This window comes from Heterodontus francisci, chromosome 11, assembly GCF_036365525.1.
Source record: "Heterodontus francisci isolate sHetFra1 chromosome 11, sHetFra1.hap1, whole genome shotgun sequence".
NCBI lineage: Eukaryota > Metazoa > Chordata > Chondrichthyes > Heterodontiformes > Heterodontidae > Heterodontus > Heterodontus francisci.
In genome coordinates, this window is record NC_090381.1 from 100,760,917 (window position 1) to 100,785,426 (window position 24,510).

At 44.1% G+C, this 24,510-nt stretch overlaps 1 protein-coding gene across 1 annotated transcript; it reads left to right on the top strand.

Moving 5' to 3' along the window:
* The first annotated feature begins 4,248 nt into the window (after positions 1–4,248).
* Positions 4,249–22,890, top strand: LOC137374941 (carboxypeptidase B-like). Its single transcript, XM_068041554.1, has 11 exons — positions 4,249–4,319; positions 4,429–4,504; positions 4,601–4,725; positions 4,842–4,944; positions 9,923–10,024; positions 10,516–10,620; positions 11,457–11,567; positions 12,823–12,913; positions 16,152–16,354; positions 19,701–19,785; positions 22,674–22,890. The coding sequence occupies exons 1-11, from the start codon at positions 4,249–4,251 to the stop codon at positions 22,859–22,861; spliced, it is 1,260 nt and encodes a 419-aa protein (XP_067897655.1). The 3' UTR covers positions 22,862–22,890.
* The last annotated feature ends 1,620 nt before the right edge of the window (positions 22,891–24,510 follow it).

Consider the following 24,510-nt stretch of genomic DNA (forward strand, 5'->3'; position numbering starts at 1 on the left):
GGATGGGCAATAAATGCTGGCCTGGCCAGTGACGCCCACATCCCATGAATGAATTTTTAAAAAAATTATTTTTACTCCAGTTCAGTTTCTGGTCAATGATAACCCCAGGATGTTGATAGTGGGGGTTTCAGCAATCGTAATGCCATTAAATGTCAAGGGAAGATGGTTGGATTTTCTCTTGTTAGAGATGGTCATTGCCTGGCACTTGTGTGGCGCGAATGTTACTTTCCACTTATCAGCCCAAGATTGTCAAATCTTACTGCATTTCTACACAGACTGCTTCAGTATCTGAGGAGTCGCGAATGGTGCTGAACATTGTGCAATCATCAGCGAACATCCCCACGTCTGACCTTATGATTGAAGGAAGGTCATTGATGAAGCAGCTGAAGATGGTTGGGGCTAGGACACTACCCTGAGGAACTCCTGCAGTGATGTCCTGGAGCTGAGATGATTGATCTCCAACAACCACAACCATCTTCCTTTGTGCTAGGTACGATTCCAACCAGTGGAGAGTTTTCCCCCTGATTCACATTGACTCCAGTTTTGTCAGGGCTCCTTGATGCCATTCTCGGTCAAATGCTGCCTTGATGTCAAGGGCAGTCACTCTCATCTCACCTCTGGAGTTCAGCTCTTTTGTCCAAGTTTAAACCAAGGCTGTAATGAGGTCAGGAGCTGAGTGGTCCTGGTGGAACCCAAACCGAGCTTCACTGAGCAGGTTATTGCGAAGCAAGTGCTGCTTGACAACACTGTCGATGACACCTTCCATCACTTTACTGATGATCAAGAATAGACTGATGAGGCGGTAATTGGCTGGGTTGCATTTGTCCTGCTTTTTGTGTACAGAACATACCTAGGCAATTTTCCACATTGCCGGGTAGATGCCAGTGTTGTAGCTGTACTGGAACAGCTTGGCTAGGGGTATGGCAAGTTCTGGAGCACAGGTCCTCAGCACTATTGCTGGAATGTTGTCAGGGCCCATAGCATTTGCAGAATCCAGTGCCTTCAATCGTTTCTTATCATGCGGAGTGAATCGAATTGGCTGAAGACTGGCATCTGTGATGCTGGGGACTTCAGGAGGAGGCCAAGATGGAGCATCCACTCGGCACTTCTGGCTGAAGATTGTTGCAAATGCTTCAGCCTTATCTTTCGCACTGATGTGCTGGGCTACCCCATCGTTGAGGATGGGGATATTTGTGGAGCCACCTCCTCCAGTTAGTTGTTTAATTGTCCACCCCATTCATGGCTGGATATGGCAGGATTACAGAGCTTACAGCTGATCTGTTGGTTGAGGGATTGTTTAGCTCTATTGCATGCTACTTACGCTGTTTGGCACGCAAGTAGTCCTGGGTTGCAGCTTCACCAGGTTGACACCTGATTTTGAGGTATGCCTGGTGCTGCTCCTGGCATGCCTTCCTGCTCTCTTCATTGAACCAGGGTTGGTCCCCAGACTTGATGGTAATGGTAGAGTGGGGCATATGCCAGGCCATGAGGTTACAGATTGTGGTTGAGTACAATTCTGCTGCTGCTAATGACCCACAACACCTCATGGATGCCCAGTTTTGCGATCTGTTCAAAATCTATCCTATTTAGCATGGTGGTAGTGCCACACAACACAATGGAGAGTATCCACAATGTGAAGATGGGATTTGGTCTCCACAAGGACTGTGCGGTGGTCACTTCTACCAATACTTTCATAGACAGATGCATCTGCACAGGCAGATTGGTGAGGACGAGGTCAAGTATGTTTTTTCCTCACCACCTGCCACAGACCCAGTCTAGCAGCTATGTTCTTTTGGACTCGGCCAGCTCGGTCAGTAGTGGTGCTACCGAGCTACTCTTTGTGATGGGCATTGAAGTCTCTCACCCAGAGTACATTTTGCACCCTTGCCATCCTCAGTGCTTCCTCCAAGTGATGTTCAACATGGAGAAGCACTGATTCATCAGCTGAGGGGGAGCAGTAGGTGGTAATCAGCAGAAGGTTTCCTTGCCCATGTTTGGCCTGATGCCATGAGACTGCATGGGGTCCAGAGTCGATGTTGAGAAAACCTAGGGTAACTCCCTCCCGACTGTATACCACTCTCCCAATTTTAGCACAAGCCCCCAGATGTTAGTAAGGAGGAATTTGCACGCCCGACAGGGCAGGGTTTGCCATTGTCATTTCCGGTACCTAGGTTGATGCCGAGTGGTCCATCTGGTTTCATTCCTTATTCACTTTGTAGCGGTTTGATACAACTGAGTGGCTTGCTAGGCCATTTCCGAGGGCACTGAAAAGTCAGCCACATTGCCGTGAGTCTGGAATCACATGTAGGTCAGACCAGGTAAGGACAGCAGATTTCCATCCCTAAAGGACATTAGTGAACTAGATGGGTTTTTACGAAAATGGTTTCATGGTCATTGGACTAGCTTTTAATTCCAGATTAATTAATTGAATTTAAATTCCACTTTCTGCCGTGTTGGGCAATACCCCGGGTCCCAGGGTTACTAGTCCAGTGATAATACCACTCACCACCACCACCTCAGTCATCTCATCTCCATCATAAATAGATGACCCTGTCTCCTGAAACTCTGCCCCCTCGTTCCACAATGTCCTATAAGGGGAAACATCCTCTCAGCATCTACCCTGTCAAACCGCCTCAGAATCTTTATGTTTCAATAAGATCACCTTGCATTCTTCTAAACTGTAATGACTGTAGGCACGAGCTGCTTAACCTTTCCTCATAAGACAACCCTTTCATTCCAGGAATCAGCCTAGTGAACCTCTCTGAACTGCCTCCAATGCAAGTAATTCCCCCTTAAATAAGGAGACCAAAACTGTACGCAGTACTCTAGGTGTAGTGTCATCGATGCCTTACACAGTTATAGCAAGACCTCTCTACTTTTATACTATAAACATCTTGCAAAAAAGGGCAACATTCCATTTGCCTTCCTAATTACTTACTGTAAAAGCAAAATACTGCGGATGCTGGAAATCTGAAATAAAAACAAGAAATGCTGGAACCACTCAGCAGGTCTGGCAGCATCTGTGGAAAGAGAAGCAGAGTTAACGTTTCGGGTCAATGACCCTTCTTCAGAACTGACAAATATTAAAAATGTCGCAGGTTATAAGCAAGTGAGGTGGAGGTGGGGCAAGAGATAGATGTCCGATCTACACCTTCTTCTTTGTTATCTCATGATCACAAAGGGAGGGTACTCAGGACAGGGGAGGCCGAAACTTTCTCTGTAGGAGCCATGGTAAAACAAAAAAAAAGTTAAAAACTTACCTCTTTGGACCTCTTCTGGCCCTAACTCTTCCACACTTTAGTTTCACTTGTTGAGAATGCCACATTGGTTAACGAAAACAAAAGAGGATTTTGTCCATGTACAAACTTAAGAGAGCAGAGAGAACTCTCTTTCTCCCTCTCTTAGACAGACACCTGATATGGGCATGCCCTGCTTATAACATCAGAATCAGAACTAATTAGCTTAAATATGAGTTATTCTTGAAAGATTTGCATTCCTGTTGCTTTCAAAAAATGGGAAACGGTAAGGGAATTTTTTTTCCCCTGGCAGGAGGGTTGGTAATCAAAGGTTTAAGATAATTGGCAAAAGAACCAGAGGGGAGACAAGAAGAATTTTCTTTTTTGCAGCAAATTGTTCTGATCTGGAATGCACTACCTGACAGGGTGGTGGATGCAGATTCAATAATAACTTTCAAAAGAGACTTGCATATATACTTGAAAAAGGAAAAAAAAAAGTCACAGGGCTATGGGAAAAGAGCAGGGGAGTGAGACTAATTAGAGAACTCTTTCAAAGTGCCAAAAGGCTTCCTTCTGTGCTGTAAGATTCGATGAAGCTTTCTCAATGTGTGGTCTGTAAGCAGACAAACAAGAGTTTAAGTTGGAGCCGAGGACACTGTCTAAACAGTCCGATACATTTTGGATCCCAGTTTCTCAGCCTTGAATTCTTGACTGAACTCATGTGTGGAGCAGGACTGTAATAAGACCCGTTCAAAACGGCACCAGGCAGCCTATAAAATGCATCTGATTTCCACGTTGCATGTGTATAATGACCATCCAGTCAATGGCTGATGAAACTGTATTTCTAAAGGTGCCAATTTTTATCCCATTATAAAGATTAGGGGTGTTAATACTTACCACGAAGGCAACCTCAAGGTCATTAAAACCATAAATCCTATTATATCAGCAAATGACAATAGTGCAACTCAAGCATATAAAAAGCAGCATTGAGTCAATTGCTATGGTCAGAAAAATGAAGTTACTTTGGCTCCTCGGGCTGGTTTCAGCCGTCCTGGCTAATCCAGACATGCAGCGATTCGATGGGTAAGAAAGCTCTCCTGTGTGTTGTATAATATTAAAGGCTTACAAATGTAATGGGCCTGATTCACTAGTTCCTGCTCATTATTTGTGCTCTGCTTTTTTTCTGGTGAAGGGAGAAAGTATTTCGCCTGACACCTACGAGTGAACAGGCACTGTGGTATACAAAAGGTCTGGCCGACTTTGCAAAGGTACGACAACAGCTTTAAACATTTCCAAACGTTCTTCTCAAGTAAAATGATTTTTTTTTAAATCATCTCTCCCTCTCTCTCTCCCCTCTTATCCAGCTCGACTTATGGCGACCCGACTCCATTGACCAAGTGGCTGTAGGCAGCACTGTAGATTTCCGGGTGGGTGCTGAGGACGTAGCAAAGGTTCAGGATCTGCTGGAGGAGAGTGGAATAGAATATGAGTATGTTTTATCAAGCCACCAATGTTTTACTTCACAAGGTAGTGCCCAGATGCTTATACTGAAGCTAGCCACAAGGGTAACACTTTGTATTTTTCTCTCTCTTCCCCTTCATTCAGAGTTTTAATTGAAAACCTTCAGGCAATGGTTGAACAACAACTTGACAATAAGGAACGTTCACCAACTTCGCACAGTTACATAAAGTACAATGACATGAATACGGTACGCCCTAATCTTATGTGCTAAAGAGACATTGTCCCTCTGCTATATGACCATGTTCTTGTTTGGCTAGGTTGAGTCTAACCAGTGCTGCAATAGAACTATGGAGATACCTTTGGCAGTAGCATGTTACAATGGAGGGAAGGGGGGCGGGTGTTGCTACAGCAGCTTGTATGATAGCAAGAATATTTGGATCTAGTGTTAGGGAAAGGCAAAACTAATTTTATTGAAGATTGCAGTGCAGGGGAGTATTACAGCACAGAATTGTTGCATTTGCCTACATAATAATAATCACTGCACTGTCAAGTAATTAACTATATTTGATGTGTGTTAAGACATATTGGAGGGTCATGGGAAGGTGCTTTTTAAATGTAAATCCCCAATTTTAACCACTCGCATTGCATGAGAATGGGACACGTAGAGGAAGGATTAAAATAGGAAAAGAGTTCCTTAACTCTTCCTTCACGCTGCACTCCTGCCTACCAATTTAACTCCCAAGTTTTGGGAGGTGTGTGAGACACTCTCTGGAGGCAGCCAAGGGCCTCATAGATATAAAACCTCAGGTTCTATAGTGCAAATAGGACCCCAATGTGATTTTAGCATGCAATTGCATGAGTCTCGCTGGGTGCCAGATCCAACAGAGAAATTTGCCAAGAGACCAGTAGAGGAGAAAACAAGGTAAGTTATTTTAAAATATTAATAGTGTCTTTGTAAGCCAGGAGGAGCAGGGCCTGACACTGTAAATGGTTTCCAAAAATCTAATCTGCACCAAGTTGTGCTCGCATACCACTCTTGTTCTTGCTGACCTACATTTAGTCTCCCAACATCTCCAATTCAAAACTTCATACTTGTCTTTACTCCCTTCATGGCTTCATCTCTGTAGCCTCTTGCAGTCCTATAACAATTCCAAACAGGCCAATTACTGCCTCATCAGTCTACTCTCGATCATCAGTAAAGTGATGGAAGGGGTCATTGACAGTGCGACCAAGCAGCACTTACTCAGCAATAACCTGCTCAGTGACGCTCAGTTTGGGTTCCGCCAGGGCCACTCAGCTCCTGACCTCATTACAGCCTTGGTTCAAACATGGACAAAAGAGCTGAACTCCAGAGCTGAGGTGAGAGTGACTGCCCTTGGCATCAAGGCAGCATTTGATGGAGTATGGCATCAAGGAGCCCGAGCAGAACTGGAGTCAATGGGAATCAGGGGGAAACCTGTCCGCTGGTTGAAATTGTACCTAGTGCAAAGGAAAATGGTTGTTTTTGTTGGAGGCCAATCATCTCAGCTTCAGGACATCACTGCAGGAGTTTCTTAGGGTAGTGTCCTGGCTCCAACCATCTTCAATTGCTTCATCAATGACCTTCGCTCCATCACAAAGTCAGAAGTGGGGATGATCGCTGATGATTGCACAATGTTCAGCACCATTTGTAACTCCTCAGATACTAGAGCAGCCCATGTCCAGATGCAGCAATACCTGGACAACATGCAGGCTTGGGCTGATAAGTAGCAAGTAACATTCGCACCACACAAGTGCCAGTCAGTGACCATCTTCAACAAGAGAGAATCAAACCATCTCCCCTTGACATTTAACGGCATTACAATCGCTGAATCCCCCACTATCAATATCCTGGGAGTTACCATTGACCAGAAACTGAACTGGAGTAGCCATATCAATACCATGGCTACAAGAGCATGTCAGAGGCTAGGAATCCTGAAGCAACTAACTCACCTCTTGACTCCCCAAAGCCTGTCCACCATCTACAAGGCACAAGTCAGGAGTCTGATGGAATACTGTCCACTTGCCTGGATGGGTACAACTCCAACAACACTCAAGAAGCTCAACACCATCCAGGACAAAGAAGCTCGCTTGATTGGCACCCCATCTACAAACATTCACTCCCTCCACCACCGACGCACAGTGGCAGCAGGTGTGTACCATCTACAAGATGCACTGCAGCAATGCAACAAGGCTACTCAGGCAGAATCTTCCAAACCCATGACCTCTACCACCTAGAAAGACCAGGGCAGCAGATGCGTGGGAACATCAGCAGATGCGTGGGAACATCACCAGCTGCAAGCTCCCCTGCAAGCCACACACCATCCTGACTTAGAACTATATCACTGTTCCTTCACTGTCGCTGGGTCAAAATCCTGGAAATCCCTTCCTAACAGCACTGTGGGTGTACCTACCCCATATGGACTGCAGTGGTTCAAGAAGTCAGCTCACCACCGCCTTCTGAAGGGCAATTAGGGATGGGCAATAAATGCTGGCCTAGCCAGTGACACCCACATCCCATGAATGAATTTTTAAAAAAACTTCCTCTCCAAATTCTTCGCTTCTTCAACTCTAGCCTTCAGTGCATCACCCCTCCCCTTTCACCTCACAATTTGTGGCCATGTCTTCAACCGATTAGACCCCAAGCTGTGAAATTCTCCACTATGTCTGTCCTCCTCTACACAGGGCGGCACAGTGGCGCAGTGGTTAGCACCGCAGCCTCACAGCTCCAGGGACCCGGGTTCGATTCCGGGTACTGCCTGTGTGGAGTTTGCAAGTTCTCCCTGTGTTTGCGTGGGTTTTCTCCGGGTGCTCCGGTTTCCTCCCACAAGCCAAAAGACTTGCAGGTTGATAGGTAAATTGGCCATTATAAATTGTCACTAGTATAGGTAGGTGGTAGGGAAATATAGGGACAGGTGGGGATGTTTGGTAGGAATATGGGATTAGTGTAGGATTAGTATAAATGGGTGGTTGATGTTCGGCACAGACTCGGTGGGCCGAAGGGCCTGTTTCAGTGCTGTATCTCTAATCTAATCTAATCTAACCTCTATCTCCTCCTCTAAGGCCATCTTAAAACCTAGCCCCTTGATTGATTTTCTGATAACCCCTACTAGTATTTCCTTCTTTAGTTCCACTTTCAGTTATTTCTGATTATATCTCTGTGAAGTGCCTTGGGACATTTGTATACCTTAGAGGTAGTATGTAAATGCAAGCTGTTGTTTAAAGTATCTCATCAGTTGGCTGTTTCAAGGGTTAACCAAATTTACAGAGTAAAATATTAAAGCTCACTGTTTTAACAGTGAATGAGTCGATGCCCCGAGAGAAGTTCAGCCACTCAACAGTCATACCTGTTATTCTGCAGTGTAATATCAAGCTGTCAGTGTTCTAAGTAGTATAGATCATAGAGAGAAAATCTTGTTTAACATCTGACCTGGATGAGGGTGTAGAAGGGTGGGTTAGTAAATTTGCGGATGACACAAAGGTCGGTGGAGTTGTGGATAGTGCCGAAGGATGTTGTAGGGTACAGAGGGACATAGATAGGCTGCAGAGCTGGGCTGAGAGATGGCAAATGGAGTTTAATGCGGAAAAGTGTGAGGTGATTCACTTTGGAAGGAGTAACAGGAATGCAGAGTACTGGGCTAATGGGAAGATTCTTGGTAGTGTAGATGAACAGAGAGATCTTGGTGTCCAGGTACATAAATCCCTGAAAGTTGCTACCCAGGTTAATAGGGCTGTTAAGAAGGCATATGGTGTGTTAGCTTTTATTAGGAGGGGGATCGAGTTTCGGAGCCACGAGGTCATGCTGCAGCTGTACAAAACTCTGGTGAGGCCGCACCTGGAGTATTGCGTGCAGTTCTGGTCACCGCATTATAGGAAGGATGTGGAAGCTTTGGAAAGGGTGCAGAGGAGATTTACTAGGATGTTGCCTGGTATGGAGGGAAGGTCTTACGAGGAAAGGCTGAGGGACTTGAGGTTGTTTTCGTTGGAGAGAAGGAGGAGGAGAGGTGACTTAATAGAGACATATAAGATAATCAGAGGGTTAGATAGGGTGGATAGTGAGAGTCTTTTTCCTTGGATGGTGATGGCAAACACGAGGGGACATAGCTTTAAGTTGAGGGGTGATAGATATAGGACAGATGTCAGAGGTAGTTTCTTTACTCAGAGAGTAGTATGGGCGTGGAACGTCCTGCCTGCAACAGTAGTAGACTCGCCAACTTTAAGGGCATTTAAGTGGTCATTGGATAGACATATGGATGAAAATGGAATAGTGTAGGTCAGATGGTTTCACAGGTCGGCGCAACATCGAGGGCCGAAGGGCCTGCACTGCGCTGTAATGTTCTAATGTTCTAATGAAAGACAGCCCCTCCAACATTAGCACTCCATCAGGCTTGCACTGGAGTGTCAGCCTAGATTATGTGCTTAAGTCTCTGGAGTGTGTCTTGAATCCATCTGACTCAAAGATGAGAGTGCGACCCATCAAGCCACAGCCGACACTGCCAATGCATTTTTAAAATTCATTTGTGGGTTATGGGCATCACTGGCATTTATTGCCCATTCCTAATTATCCTTGAGAAGGTCATTATGAACTACTGTCTTGAATGAGTGGCTTGCTAGGCCATTTCAGAACAAAGAACAAGAACAAAGAACAGTACAGCACAGGAACAGGCCATTCGGCCCTCCAAGCCCGCACCGATCTTGATGCCTGCCTAAACTAACATCTTCTGCTCTTCCGGGGCCCATATACCTCTATTCCCTTCCTATTCATGTATTTGTCAAGATGTCTCTTAAACGTCGCTATCGTATCTGCTTCCACCACCTCCCCTGGCAGCAAGTTCCAGGCACTCACCACCCTCTGTGTAAAAAACTTGCCTCGCACATCCCCTCTAAACTTTGCCCCTCGCACCTATGTCCCTATGTTCAGATGGGAGTTAAGAGTCAATCACATTGCTATGGGTCTGGAGTCCCATATAGGACAGACCAGGTAAGACGGCAGATTTCCTTCCCTAAAGGACATCAGCAAAACATATTGTTTTTACAATCATCCAGTAGTTTCATGGTCACCGTTACTGATATTAAGTTTTTTTTTATTTCAGAGTTATTTAATTTTTGAAGAACATTTGGGGTGTTGGGGTAGGTGTGTTGAGGATTCTCTTACTTGTCATTACTTGTCTTCACATTTTAAGAAGTTTTTTTTTAACCTGAAACAGATCAATGACTGGATAGTCAGCACTGTTTCCAGAAATTCAAACCTGATGTCTCTTACACAAATTGGAACCAGCTATGAAGGACGGCCTATCTATGTCATCAAGGTAAGTGGAATTATTTCAATGGGTATTTTCATGAAAGAAAATTTGTGTAAGAGGTTAAGAGAACTTAATCTGGTCTCATATGTGGAAAAAAATTGGCATAATTTAACCCATTAAAAAAAATCATGCAGTAAATCAAAGGACTCATTCTGTACTTGACCAGGAAAAGTGAACTAGGGTATCTCATCTAACCAAAGGACACTTTGAACTAAATGCGATTTGAGGATTTACAATGGCTAATAAGCATAATAGATTCCAGAGTGAATGTGACTTCGACTGAAGCATTTAAAAAAATAAATAAAATGACTCCTTATATAATAGGAGGTGTGTAATACGGATATGTGCTTGAAGCTAAAGAAGAGGATCTGAGTGGGTCCAGACTTAAATGGAAGTTTGAGCTGGGTTATTTTTTTACACCCAGTTCTTAGTCTGCTACATTCCTGTGGTATGACAACAAATGAATTTTAATTATTTATTTCACAATTTTGTCAAAGATCGGCAAGAAAGCAAGCAGCTCTAAACCTGCGATCTTCATGGACTGTGGGATACATGCTCGAGAGTGGATTTCTCCAGCATTTTGCCAGTGGTTTGTGAAAGAGGTTGGTACAAAACTTTAGCCGTTTACATTTTAATATAGATTAGTTTAAAAGGATTATGAATTACATCTTTTGCATAACTTCATATTTCCAACTTATTCATTTTGTGTCAAGTTATATTAAAAGTGATATTGCCATGTGATACCATTGCTAACTAGACCTACTACCAGGTCTGCAACCGGATGAGAATAAGGTGATCAATTGACACCTTCATTGTATGTGATGCACTTTGGCATACTTGTTAGAGGGGTTATTTCAATGCAATGTTCTGTTTTTCTATCTGACCACAATCACATCTATTGCTGGAAACTTCAAAAGGTTAAATGATAAATAACAACTTCACTGCCAAAAAATACATCATCACAAACTTTTCAATTGCTACAGTATTGGGATCTTTCCATGTAGTTTTTTTTTAAAGGCTGAAGAATCCTGGATAATTCTGAATTTAAAAGTCTTCCAATTGAATGATTTTCCAGATTATACTAGTTAAACTGCACGGGTCTGAACACAGACTAATCAGGCTACCATGCGGGGACCTGCAAACAGACTTATCGACCTACCATGCATGGCTCTGAACAGCCTTATCAATCCTACCATGTACGGCTCTGAACACGGTCTTATTAATTGTATCATGTATGGGCCTGAATGCATAATATGGAATTTATTTTATTTACTTAAAAAGGGAAATTAGTTGCTGGAGTGAAATCATGGTTTATTGGGAGAAAAGTTTCTTCATTAAAATAACTAAGTTCAAGAATCCTATGTACTTGAATTAAAGCTCTATTTAGTGTAAGAGCTGCTTTTGATGAGTAGCTAACAATGTTCCCTTTACCCTTTAGGCTGTTAGCACCTATGGATCAGATTCCATCTTTACCAATGTTCTGGATGCCATGGACATCTTTGTTGTCCCAGTCATTAATGTTGATGGCTACTCCTACACCTGGTCTAATGTAGGTATTAATATGTTCACATTATTTTTAAAAAGTGAGAGGTTTATGCATATGGCCACATCTACATAACCTACTTGGCCTACTGTGATGTATTGGCATAAAGGCGAATTGTTGTACTAGCTGATGGGTCAGTGTTTTGGTGTATCAGTATATCAGGACCTTGCAGCCCAACAAAGGGTGACAAATAAGACCCCTGTATCAATGAAAGTCTTGTGGGAAGCTTGTAAAGGTCACTTTTATAATGATTTAATAAGCCAAATTCCATTATTAATTAATGGGATTCTAGACTTTTTATCTTTTATTTTGAGCATTGATTTGTAATTAGGCATATTGCTTTGTGGTGACTGAATAATTCAATTTCCATTATGTAGGACTACAGGATTTTCCAAGATTAATACCAGACTTTTGGGGATTTATTCTGCGATTATGTACATATTTCCTTGCAAAATAAATTACTGATTTTGTTTCGATTTGTTCCCTGGGCGTACAAGTCAAGGGAAGAAGTAGAGAGAGGAGGCAAAGAATTTTGAAGTCAAGAAACGTTTAGCAGATTTGGTTTAAAATCTCAGGATAGATCCTGACTTGTACCTCCCAGGAGTGCTCATTTCCTCAAGAGCAAAGGTCAGGAAAAAGGGCAAAGGCCACTTGTTCCAAGTGTCTACCCCTTGTACGTTGCTCTGGGATTTCTGTAGATTCAGATGTTTACAGAGAGCTGGGACTTCCTGTCCCAATCACAAAGGGCATACACACAAGCCCTGCCTCATATAAGTCCTCATTGGTCTCTCTGCACATTTATAGCAAATATATGATGCTCACTCTACACATAGGCAATAGAACCTCCACTATCCTTCACAACTTTCACTGGCTAATGTCAGTGGATGGACAGGGAAAGACTTCATCTGCGGACATTAACCAGCCAAGAAAGATTAAATTCAGCTTCTGTTATTTGTATTGCATTTACCTCCACTCTCACACCAAGGGTGCAAAGCTTGGGGACTCCATCAATTCCCATTATCATAGCATCATAGAATCTTACAGCACAGGTCGAGGCCACTCGGCCCATCCTGCCTGTGTCGGCTGATTGAAAGAGGAATCCTATTAGGCCCACTCCACAGCTCCTGCCCATAGCCCTGCAATTTTTTCTGTTTCAAGTATATGTAATTGTCCACCCTTGGAGTCCCCAGTATTATGGTGGGCAGTGGATGGTCCACTGTATGTGCACATATGCCCTCATTTGTTATTTATTTATCTGAAGAATCGAATGTGGAGAAAAACTCGTTCCAGGATTCCTGGCAGTAGCTGCAGAGGAGTTGACCCGAATAGAAACTGGGATGCTGGCTGGTGCAGTAAGTACTTTGCAAGTAGTTTTCTCACTGTTTTAGCTGTGGAGGGCTTGGTGTCAAGGTGGTGAGAGGAATTATTTTTGAACATTGACATACCTGGAACAAATATATTTCTTCCCTTTATGTAAGAATTTTTAAATTAGAATCATTAAGGTAAAAATTTGTCTTGGGCAATATGCTGAACAGGTGATGTTATGTCAGCAGCCTGTGACACACTCATTGGGCTGGATTTTACGTTGGGCAGATGGGAGTTGGGGATCCGTCCCGCATTTTCCGGGTCCCCAGGCTTTAACTGTTCCAAGGCGGGACTTCCACCCGCTTGATGCAGGAAGTCCCACTTCATTGAACTGCCGGCCAATCAGCGGGCTGGCAGCTCTTAGTCCCAGCAGCACCACTGGGAACGGTGGACACTGCTGGGACTGCAGCCCAGCCGACCGAAGAGGATGCCTGGGAGCCGTGATCCAAGGTGAGTTTTGGTTGCCTTGCCGGGGGTAATCAGTCGGACCCCGGAGAGGCAAGTGTGGCTGTTTGGGGGGAAGGGGGTGGTCTTGGTTCGTGGGGGTGGTTGGGGAAGCGGGGGTGGCCCTCAATCAGGCAACCCTCTGCCCGATTGTCAAGGCCCACCCTCGGGGTGCTGAGAGGCCACTAGCTTTTACTGGGCGGCCTTTCCCGCCTCCAGGACGCCTGCTTGCCACACGTGGCGGCAGGTGAAGGCCCTTAAGAGGCTGTTAATTGGCAACTTAAGAGCCCTGATTGTACTGGGGCAGGCGTAAAGTGGGGCGGAGGCGGGAGTGGGTTGGGAAGGCCTCCTGGAGCCTCCTGTTCCATTTTACACCACCCCCCCCGCCACCATCCGGCTTGTTGTGGTGGTGTAAACATCCGGCCATCGATTCTTGTTCTATTAATGTTAATGGAACTGAAAATCACGAGGAGTGTATAACAAGCAGTTGATGCAATATTGCCCATTTTGATCCACCAATTAAGAGGAATTACTATCCCTATGCACTTTGTCGATCTGAGCCAGTAATGTTTGGTTACAAATACAACATGCCAAATATATTCGAAGAATGCCATATAAGGCGTTTTGGCAGAATTTCTGCACTTCTTCTGCCAAAATTACAGCAGACCCTAGCTGGAGATTCCCCACAGAAATGCACCCCCTATTTATTGGAATATTATTTTTAAGCAAAGACTGAAAAAAAAATTCTCACTGTCGTCCCATAAACAGAGTAAATACTGCAAGCTGAAACAATCTGAAAAATTAACTGGATTGAAGGTTGATAAATCCTCTGGACTAGATTAGCTACATCCCAGAGTGTTGATGGAGGTGGCTATGGAGGTGTTTATCTTTCAAAATTCTATAGATTCTAGAAAGGTTCTTGCAGACCGGAAAGTAGCAAATGTAACCCCATTATTAAAGAAAGGGAGAGAAAAAATGGGAACTACAGATCTGTTAGTTTGACATCAGTGGTCGGGAAAATGTTAGAATCTATTATAAAGGATGAGATAAATAGACACTTCGAAAACAATGACATGATTGGATGGAGTCAATATGGATTTATAAATGGGAAATCATGTTTGACAAACCTTTTTTTTGAGGATGTGGTGTAATTCGATTTTCAGAGGCTTTTGATAAGGTTCCACACAGGAGCTCAATAAACACAATTAGAGCACATGGGATTGGGGGGTAATATCCTAGTATGGATTGAGAAGTGGTTAACAGACAGAAAACAGAGAGTATAAATATACAGGTCATTCTCAGTATGGCAGGCTGTTCCTAGTGGGGTAGCGCTAGGATCAGTGCTTGGGCCACAGCTGTTTACAATCTATATAAATGATCTCGATGTGGAACCAAATGTAATATTTCCAAATTTATTGATGACACAAAACTAGGTGGGAATGTAAGTTGTGAGGATGATGAAAGGAGGCTTCAAGGGACTTGGGCAGGCTAAATGAATGGGCAAGAACATGGCAGGTGCAATATAATGTCAGTAAGTGTGAAGTTATCCACTTTGGTAGAAAAAACAGAAAAACAGGATATTTCTTAAATGGTGAGAGGTTGAGAAGTGTTGATGTCAAAAGGGACCTGGGTGTCCTTGTTCATGAGTCGCCAAAAGCTAGCATGCAGGTGCAGCAAGCAATTAGGAAGGCAAATAGTGTGTTGGTCTTTATCGCAAGGGGATTGAGTACAGGAGTAAAAATGTCTTGCTGCAATTGTATAAAGCCTTGGTGAGACTGCACCTGGAGTATTGTGCACAGTTTTGGTCTCCTTATCTAAGGAAGGATATACTTGCCCTGGGATGGTGGGATTGTCTTATGAGGGGAAATTGAGGAAACTGGGCCTGTATTCTGTACAGGCTGATGTTACAGAGCTCAAAGAATTTCAAAGAATGAGAGGTGATCTCATTGAAACTTACAAAATTCTTACAGCGCGTGATAGGGTGGATGTAGATAGGATGTTTCCCCTGGCTGGTAAGTCTAGAACCAGGGGACATGGTCTCAGAATAAGGGACAGGCCATTTAAGACTGAGAGGAGGAGGAATTTCTTCACTCAGAGGGTGGTGAATCTGTGGAATTCTCTACCCCAGAGGGCTGTGGAAGCTCAATCATTGAGCATGTTCAAGACAGAAATCGATAGATACCTGAATACTAATGACATCAAGGGATATGGGGTTAGCGCGGGAAAGTGGCGTCGGGGTAGATGATCAGCCATGATCTAATTGAATGGTGGAGTGGACTCGACGGGCTGAATGGCCTACTCCCACTCCTATGTTCCTATGTTCCTATGATCTCAGCACTAAAAATAACTGAGTGAAGACGCTGCAGGGGGTCTCCTCACCTGCCATTACCTCCATGCATTCATTGATGACTGGGGGAATAGGAGAGTCATTTGAGCTCTGTAACATCATCACTTAAGTAAGCAAAGCAAAAGACAGTAAAGAAAGCTCTGACTTATACACGTACATTAAAAAAACATAACTCTGCTTACACTCATTCTTCCCGTCAGCAGGAATGGCAGGGGTTTCATGAAAAGACATGTTACTGTTTCAAGTATAACCTGAAATTCAGAGCCTCAGAAAGGTTTTGCTGGAAATGTTGACCTGTATTTCTTCTCTTTACACATGCTGACTGATCTGCTGTGTATTTTTAGTATTTTCTGTTTGTGTTAAGGCTATATTACAGAGTAGGCATAAATGGGGACCATCACATACACTGCTAACTGTCCCATTCTGTCCTGCAGCTGTAGGTGCCTCAACGAACCCGTGTTCTGAGACATACTGTGGTCCTCAAATAGAATCTGAGAAGGAAGTTAAGGCTGTTGCAGATTTCGTCCGTCTCCACAAGAAAAACATCAAGGCTTACCTCACTATGCACTCGTACTCTCAGATGTGTCTCTTCCCTTATTCCTACACTTATGATTTAGTGCCAAATCACAATGAACTGGTATGTGTCTCAGTGCATTTTACTTCACAGATAGTACGAGACATGGCAGAATTTGACACTTAGATTGATATCCTCTGAGTGGCATTTGACTCCAGTGGATGGTGAAGTTCTCAGTTTGGATGCATGTCCCCCTTTTCACAATGTATTCCTCCAGGTTATCAGGAAGATCTAAAGAGTAAAGGTGATTCCTCCCCAAAGAGAAGGAGGATGAGCCAGATGCTTACACACTGAGGGTTTCTTTCATGCACTACCTGGGAACAGATGCTTGGTCAGCTGATGAATTATGCATAGCAAAGGCAAGGACGTAAAGGAAGGAGGAAAAAACTTGGGCTAGGAAAATGATTCATTTGATGGCTCAGTGGGGAACTGCACCATTTGATGTGGTACTGAACCATTCAGACCAATAAGGTCCAAGATATACCCTTGGTCTCTACTGAGTCAGTTTCCCTTGGCTGAAGAGTCTAGAACTAGGGGTCAGGATAGGGGTCAGCCATTTAGGACTGGGTTGAGGAGAAATTTCTTCACTTGGAGGGTTGTGAATCTTTGCAAATCTCTATCTCAGAGGGCTGTGTATGCTCAATTGTTGAGTATATTCAAGACTGAGATCAGTAGATTTTGGGACACTAATGGAATCAGGGCAGATTGGGTAGGAAAGTGGAGCTGAGGAGGAAGATCAACAATGATCTTATTGGATTAAATAGGGTATGGCCTAATACTGCTTCTATTTCTTACGTTCTTAAGTCTTTATGAGTAAACTGGTCTCAGTTGGAACATCGATTGGGCACTACAACTGACCTAGTGTCTCTGGTCCTGGCAGAGGAGGGAAATCAATCCGGGTTCTATTCTTAGTCTCTATTCTATGCCATAAGTATTGCTGCATTAAAGCAATGTGTTTTACTGTGAGAGAGGACAGGTTTGGCTGTGATGCCCCCACTGATTGAGATGTCTGCTAACATGCAATCTATCAACTTCGACATGTGAATGACCACTTGGTTATGGTAACAAAATGGTAGCTGGAGTTAGAGTCCTTCAGAACATGAGGGGAAAAATTGGAAACAAAAAAAATGCTCAGTTTGGGTTCCGCCAGGGCCATTCGGCTCCAGACCTCATTACAGCCTTGGTCTAAACATGGACAAAAGATCTGAACTGAAGAGGTGCAATGAGAGTGATTGCCCTGGATATCAAGCAGCTTATGACCAAATGTGACATCAAGGAGCCCTAGCCAAATTGAAGTCAATGGGAATCAAGGGAAAACTCTCCGTTGGTTGGAGTCATAACTAGCACAAAGGATGATGGTTGTGGTTGTTGGAGTTCAATCATCCCAGACCCAGGACATCACTGCAGGAGTTCCTCAGGGTAATGTTCTAGGCCCAACCATCTTCAGCTGCTTCATCAGTGACCTTCCCTTCATCATAAGGTCAGAAGTGGGGATGTTTGCTGATGATTGTACGATGTTCAGGACCATTCACAACTCCTCAGATACTGAGGCAGTCCGTGTCCATATGCAGAAAGACCTGGATAGCATTTAGGCTTGGGATGATAAGTGGCAAGTAACATTCATACCACACAAGTGCCAGTCAATGACCATCTCCCACAAGAGAGACTCCTCCCCTTGACTTTCAATGACATTATCATTGCTAAACCCTCCACTATCTACATCCTGGGGGTTGCCATTGACCAGAAACTGAACTGGAGTAGCCAGATAAATATTGTGGCGGCAAGAGCAGGTCAGAGACTGGGAATTCTGCGGTGAATAACCCACCTCCTGTCTCCCCAATGTATGTCCAAGTCAGGAATGTACAAGTCAGGAATGCGATGGAATACTCTCCACTTGCCTGGATGAGTGCAACTCCGGCAACACTCAAGAAGCTCGACACCATTCAGGACAAAGCAGCCTACTTGATCAGCACCACATCCACCACATTCACTCCCTCCACCACCAACGCATAGTGGCAGCAGTGTTGACCATCAACAAAATGCACTGCTCACCAAGGTTCCTTCGACAGCACCTACCAAACCCACAACCACTACCACCTAGAAGCAAAAAGGCAATAGATGTGTGGAAACACCACCACCTGCAAGTTCCCCTCCAAGCTACACACCATCCTGACTTGGAACTATATTGCCCTTGCTTCACTGTCGCTGAATCAAAATCCTGAAACTCCCTCCCTATCCGCACCTTGGTGTACCTGCACCAGATGGACTGCAGCAGATCAAGAAGGCAGCTCACCACCGCCTTCTCAAGGACAATTCGGGATGAGCAACGAACACTGTCCTAGCCAGCGATGCCCACATCCCATGAACAAACAAAAAACATCAAGGGGAAGCAAGTGCAACAGGGGAAAAAGCTACCCAAAAAAAAGCAAACTAAATAAAATCTTTTAAAAAAGCATGTAGCAGTAGCATTTTATGAACTTAACTATAACATTGACTGTTAACTAGGCTCACTAGTAGCAATCTTGTCTTTGAGTCATTAATTTTTGGGTTCAAGGCCTATTCTGAGACTTGAGCAAATAATCCAGGCTGATACTTCAGTGTCAAGGGTGCCATCCTTCAGAGAGGTCATTAACTTAGAGGACCTACTTATCTGTTCAGTTGTATGGAAAAACCTCCAGCTCTGGTTTCACAATCATGTACTTGTGAGTTGGTTTAGATTACTGAGGCAATACTGGGAATGCCCCTCATTCATGAGTAAGAGGATCTCGGTGCTGGTAATAGATTCTCTTTTTTGGGCCTCCTTATCTCGAGAGACAATGGATACGCGCCTGGAGGTGGTCAGTGGTTTGTGAAGCAGCGCCTGGAGTGGCTATAAAGGCCAATTCTGGAGTGACAGGCTCTTCCACAGGTGCTGCAGAGAAATTTGTTTGTTGGGGCTGTTGCACAGTTGGCTCTCCCCTTGCGCCTCTGTCTTTTTTCCTGCCAACTACTAAGTCTCTTCGACTCGCCACAATTTAGCCCTGTCTTTATGGCTGCCCGCCAGCTCTGGCGAATGCTGGCAACTGACTCCCACGACTTGTGATCAATGTCACACGATTTCATGTCGCGTTTGCAGACGTCTTTATAACGGAGACATGGACGGCCGGTGGGTCTGATACCAGTGGCGAGCTCGCTGTACAATGTGTCTTTGGGGATCCTGCCATCTTCCATGCGGCTCACATGGCCAAGCCATCTCAAGCGCCGCTGACTCAGTAGTGTGTATAAGCTGGGGACATTTCTATATTGTCACTTGTAACTTATGTTTTGCTAAGCTCCTTATGAATCAGATTTGGAATCTTTGTTTAGTGTTTGATTACTTTAGAAATGACAAATACAAAAAACCATTGCCTGTTGGCATTCTGTGTTCCAGTATAGCCTTGCTAAAGGAGCAATTAGCACTCTGGCCAGTCTGTATGGAACACGATACACCTACGGTCCTGGAGCTACCACCATATGTAAGTCTTTGGTTTCTTTCAACATTTATTCACCATGTTAAATGTTATTAACCTGGTTGCTTTCAGCTGCTGAGATCCCACAGTTTGGAATTTCCGCCCCAAACCCTTTTCCCTTGCTCTCCTCCTTTAAAACACTCCTTAAAACGCACCTCTATGAGCAAACTTCTGGTCAGTCCTTCTGATATCTCCTTCTTGGACTCTGAGTTCATTTGTGTCCAATTACTTCCCTGTGAAGCACCTTAAGACAGTTAATTACATTAAAGGTGTTACAAAAATACGAGTTGTTCTTAACAGGCAATGATGGAAATGCACAGCAGTACAGGCTGTATTTGAGATAGGTAAATAGGTTAAAGCTTCAAGGGAGATCCTTCACCAGCAATGCATGAGAAGGAGCTAGAACATCTTCAAAAGTGGCATGCCTGAAAGAGAAGTGACAATGAAGCAGATAGTACAAAATCCCACTCGTATATTAGCCCATACTTTCACTGACTTATATTCGCTCCCTGTCCCCCTCTTTGTCCGCACCCTATTTCTGCAACATCCTTCAGCCTAATATCCTATCCTGCATACTTTAATCCTCTGACTCTAGCCACTTATGAAGCCTCTTTCATTCACCCTACTATTGGTGTCAGAACCTTCAGCTGTCTCGACCCTACTCTTTGGAACTTCCCGCCTAAACCTATCCTCTTCTCTACTTGTCTATCCACCTTTAAATACCCATCTTTCTGTCCAAGTTGTTGGCCACCAATCCTAATCTCTCCGTCCACTGCTTGGCTTCTGTTTCCTATCTATCCTGACAGTGAAGTGCTTTTGGGATTTTACCTTATGCATCTAAGCTGCTATAGAAATGCAAGTTATTGTTGTTGTAGGGACACATTGAATAAATAAAAATGCTGGAAATCTCCTCTGAAATGAGTTCTGAGTCCTAGCCACACCTATCAAACGTGCCATTCTAATTAGGATAGTCCAACATTAACCAGCAGCAATGGATGGAACTCTCAAACCAACAAGAAACAGCTGCTTTGGTGTTTCACAAAGCAAAGATCCGAATCCAATCCCCAGAATACATTGAAGGTGGAGGGATGAAAGTCCTGATTTTAACATGGGCCAGAAATTAGGATTGCGGGGGCTGAAGAAGGTTTCAATCCACCCTCACCACCACTCCTGCTGGGACATGAGGCCCAGGACATTTTAACTACCAGACCTCATTTGAATGTCTTGACATGGACACCTGCCTGAACCTGGTAGGGACAATATCAACATCGGCAGGTTCAGACCACTGCTGGGGGCCCATGGATACAGACCCCAGCAAGGTAAGGGAGGGGTAGGGGAGATTGGTTAGGTTGCAATCAGAGCAAGGTGAATTCAGGAAGCATGGGACAGGGGAGGTCCAAGGTATCCTTGAAGGCCAGGAGGAACACTTCTCCCACACACTGGCCCTCAAGCAATCTTTGAAGAGTAATAAAATCTCCTACCTTGACCTCCTGTGACAGGATGCTGCTTACCGACAGCTTTCTCTGGCCCTTAGTTAGCTTGCAATTAAAGTGGTCAACAACTTATATTTATATACCTTCAACGCAATAAAATGTCCCAAGGTGCTTCACAGGAGCATTATAAAATAAAATACGACACGGAACCAAATAAGGAGATATTAGATCAGATGACCAAAAGCTTGATCAAGGGGTAGGTTTTAAGGAGTATTTTAAAGGAGGAAAGTGAGGTAGTGAGGCGGAGAGGTGTAGGGAGGATATTCCACAGCTTAGGTCGGAGGCAGCTGAAGGTGCAGCCACCAATGGTGGAACAATAAAAATCAGGGATGCTCAAGAGCCAGAATTAGAGGAGCACAGATATCTTAGAGGGTTGGAGGAGATTACGGAGAGAGGGAGGGGCGAGGCCATGGATGGATTTGAAAACAAGGATGAGAATTTTAAAATCAAGACATTACTTGACCAGGAGTCAATGTTGGTCAGCGAGCACAGGGGTGATAGGTGAATAGACCTTGTTGCGAGTTAACGCACAGGCAGCAGACTTTTGGATGACCTCAAGTTTGCAAACAGTAGAATGTGAGAATGCATTAAAATTGTCAAGTCTAGAGGTAACAAAGGAAAGAATGAGGGTTTCAGCAGCAGATAAGCTTAAGCAGGGGCGAAGCCGGGCAATGTTACGGAGGTGGAAGTAGGCAGTCTTAGTGATGGCACAAATGTGAGGTCAGAAGTCCATCTCAGGGTCAATTGTGGACACCAAGGTTGCAAACAGACTGGTTTAATCTCAGGCTGTCACCAGGGAGAAGGATGGAGTTGGTAGCTAGGGAATAGAATTTGCAGTTGGCGACAGCAATGGCTTCAGTCTTCCCAATATTTAATTGGAGGAAATTTCTGCTCATCCAGTACTGGATGTCACATAAGCAGTCTGATAATTTAATAATGGTGGAGCAGTCGAGAAAGGTGGTGGTGAGGTAGAGCTGGGTGTCATCAGCATACATGGGAAAACTAAGGCTATGCTTTCAGATGATGTCGCTAAGGGGCAGCATGTTTATAAGAAATAGGAGAGGACCAAGGATAGATGCTTGGCGGACACCAGAGGTAACAGTGCAGGAGCAGGAACAGAAGCCATGCAAGAGATACTCTGAAGTCGCATTCCAATGTGTTTTAATTAGCCCACTGATCCTCTGGGGCTGGCTGCCTGATTTCAAGTAAGTTAGGATGAGGAGGAGGCAAGGGGTGACGGGAATGCAGATAAGGAATGCAGCACATATTCTCCCCCCTCCCTTTAATCCCACCTGACACATTAACCTAATTTTTCTCTGATCAGAATGCCGATTGACCTGTGTGCTTTTCCAGAACTTTCTGTTTTTAATTTGAGGATTTGTATGCATTGTCTTTGTACAGATCTTGCAGCCGGAGGTTCAGATGATTGGGCCTATGATCTGGGTATTAAGTATTCCTTCACCTTTGAACTTCGTGACACTGGCAGATATGGCTTCCTGTTGCCTGAATCTCAAATCAAGCCAACATGTGAAGAAACGATGTTGGCCATTAAGTACATAGCCAACTATGTCGTCAACAATTTGTATTGAAATAAATATGTGCAAAGCATGTCAAAATAAAGAAATCTGGCAATCCATAGTCTGTTATTTTTCATCCTATAAAGATAGCTGACCAGGTGAGAGAAATACTACAGTCAAAATTCCTCTTCCTCGCTCCCAAGTAGCATCTCAAAAAAAGTTGCAATGCAGAGGAAAGATATTAGGTGCTCCTCTTATTCCCTTCATCCTGTACCTGAACAGCACTGTCCCCAGGCTTTCTCTATCATTTTTTTTGGTGTCTGCACTTGACGAAGCAAAGACTCTGCTTTAAGTAACGTTAGTCAAAATAGCAGCAAATAAATATCCCATGAACATGTTAAATATATATAGCCACTGTTATCACCAGCAGCTGTTTCCAGCCTAATATCTTTAGTCTTCATCAGTCATCTGCTGTTCTCTGTCTGCTAAGAAAGCTCAGTGTTGTTGCTGTGAAGCACTGATCTGGCCTGGTCACTACAAATGCAGAAAATACAGGGCATTCACATTTAATTTTAGAAGTTCTCAGCACACATTTACATTTAGACTGGGGTTAGACTGGGGGAATGGGACTGATTGGATTGCTCTACAGAGAGCTGGTGTGGACTCAATGGGCCAAATGGCCTCGTTCTGTGCAGTAATGACTCTATGACATGATTTACCAGATTTGTCCTGAGCTCACTGATCGACACTGGCTCCCAGCAACGCCTCGATTTTAAAATTTGCATCATTGCATTCCCTTAATGCTCTCTCCCCACACCAACCCCTCCCCACCCAACCACCCCTGCCCCCCACCCCCCACCCTCCCAACCAACACCTTCCCAGCTCGGTAATCTTCTACAGCCCTACTGTTATGTTTTGTGCCCCAAACATAAGGAAAATAGATTCACAATTTCTGTGTGTGCAAAGGCTTTATTCGAGCTGGCTGCCTGGAATCTGTCTGGACTTGTCCTGATTTCACTTTTGGAAGCATGTCCTTTCCAGGGTTGACTAACAGCATAGTGAGCAGTGTTACACAGTACAAACAATCACTGAACAATCAAATACAACACCTACAACCATGCCAAAATCTTTGTGTTCCTCCAATTATGACCTCTTGTGCTTTCCCTAATTCCTTTAACCCACCATCAGTGGGATCTTCATCTGCCTGGGACCCAGTCTCTGGAATTCCCTTCTGAATCTTCTCCACCTCTCTCCCTCTCTCTATCCTTTAAGTAGCTCCTTTAAAAGCTATTTCTTCAGCCAAGCTTTTAGCCACCTGTCCTAATATCTCTTTATATAGCTCAGTGTCAAAGTTTGATTGATTACACTCCTATAAAACATCTTGGGATGTTTTTGCTACATTAAAGGTGCTATATAAATGCAAGTGTTTGTTATAGTCAACACCAATTTTCATTTCTATAAGGATTACGTAGTCTTACAGTCAGGCCTCAGAGATCACAAAATCAGTGTCTTGAGAATCAGGGCAGTGCACCACTGCCTTTGTCCTTGATTTTTATGTCGTCATTGTCAACAGGAATAGTGCCGGAAGACTGGAGGATAGCAAATGTTGTCCCCTTGTTCAAGAAGGGGAGTAGAGACAGCCCTGGTAATTATAGACCTGTGAGCCTTACTTCGGTTGTGGGTAAAATGTTGGAAAAGGTTATAAGAGATAGGATTTATAA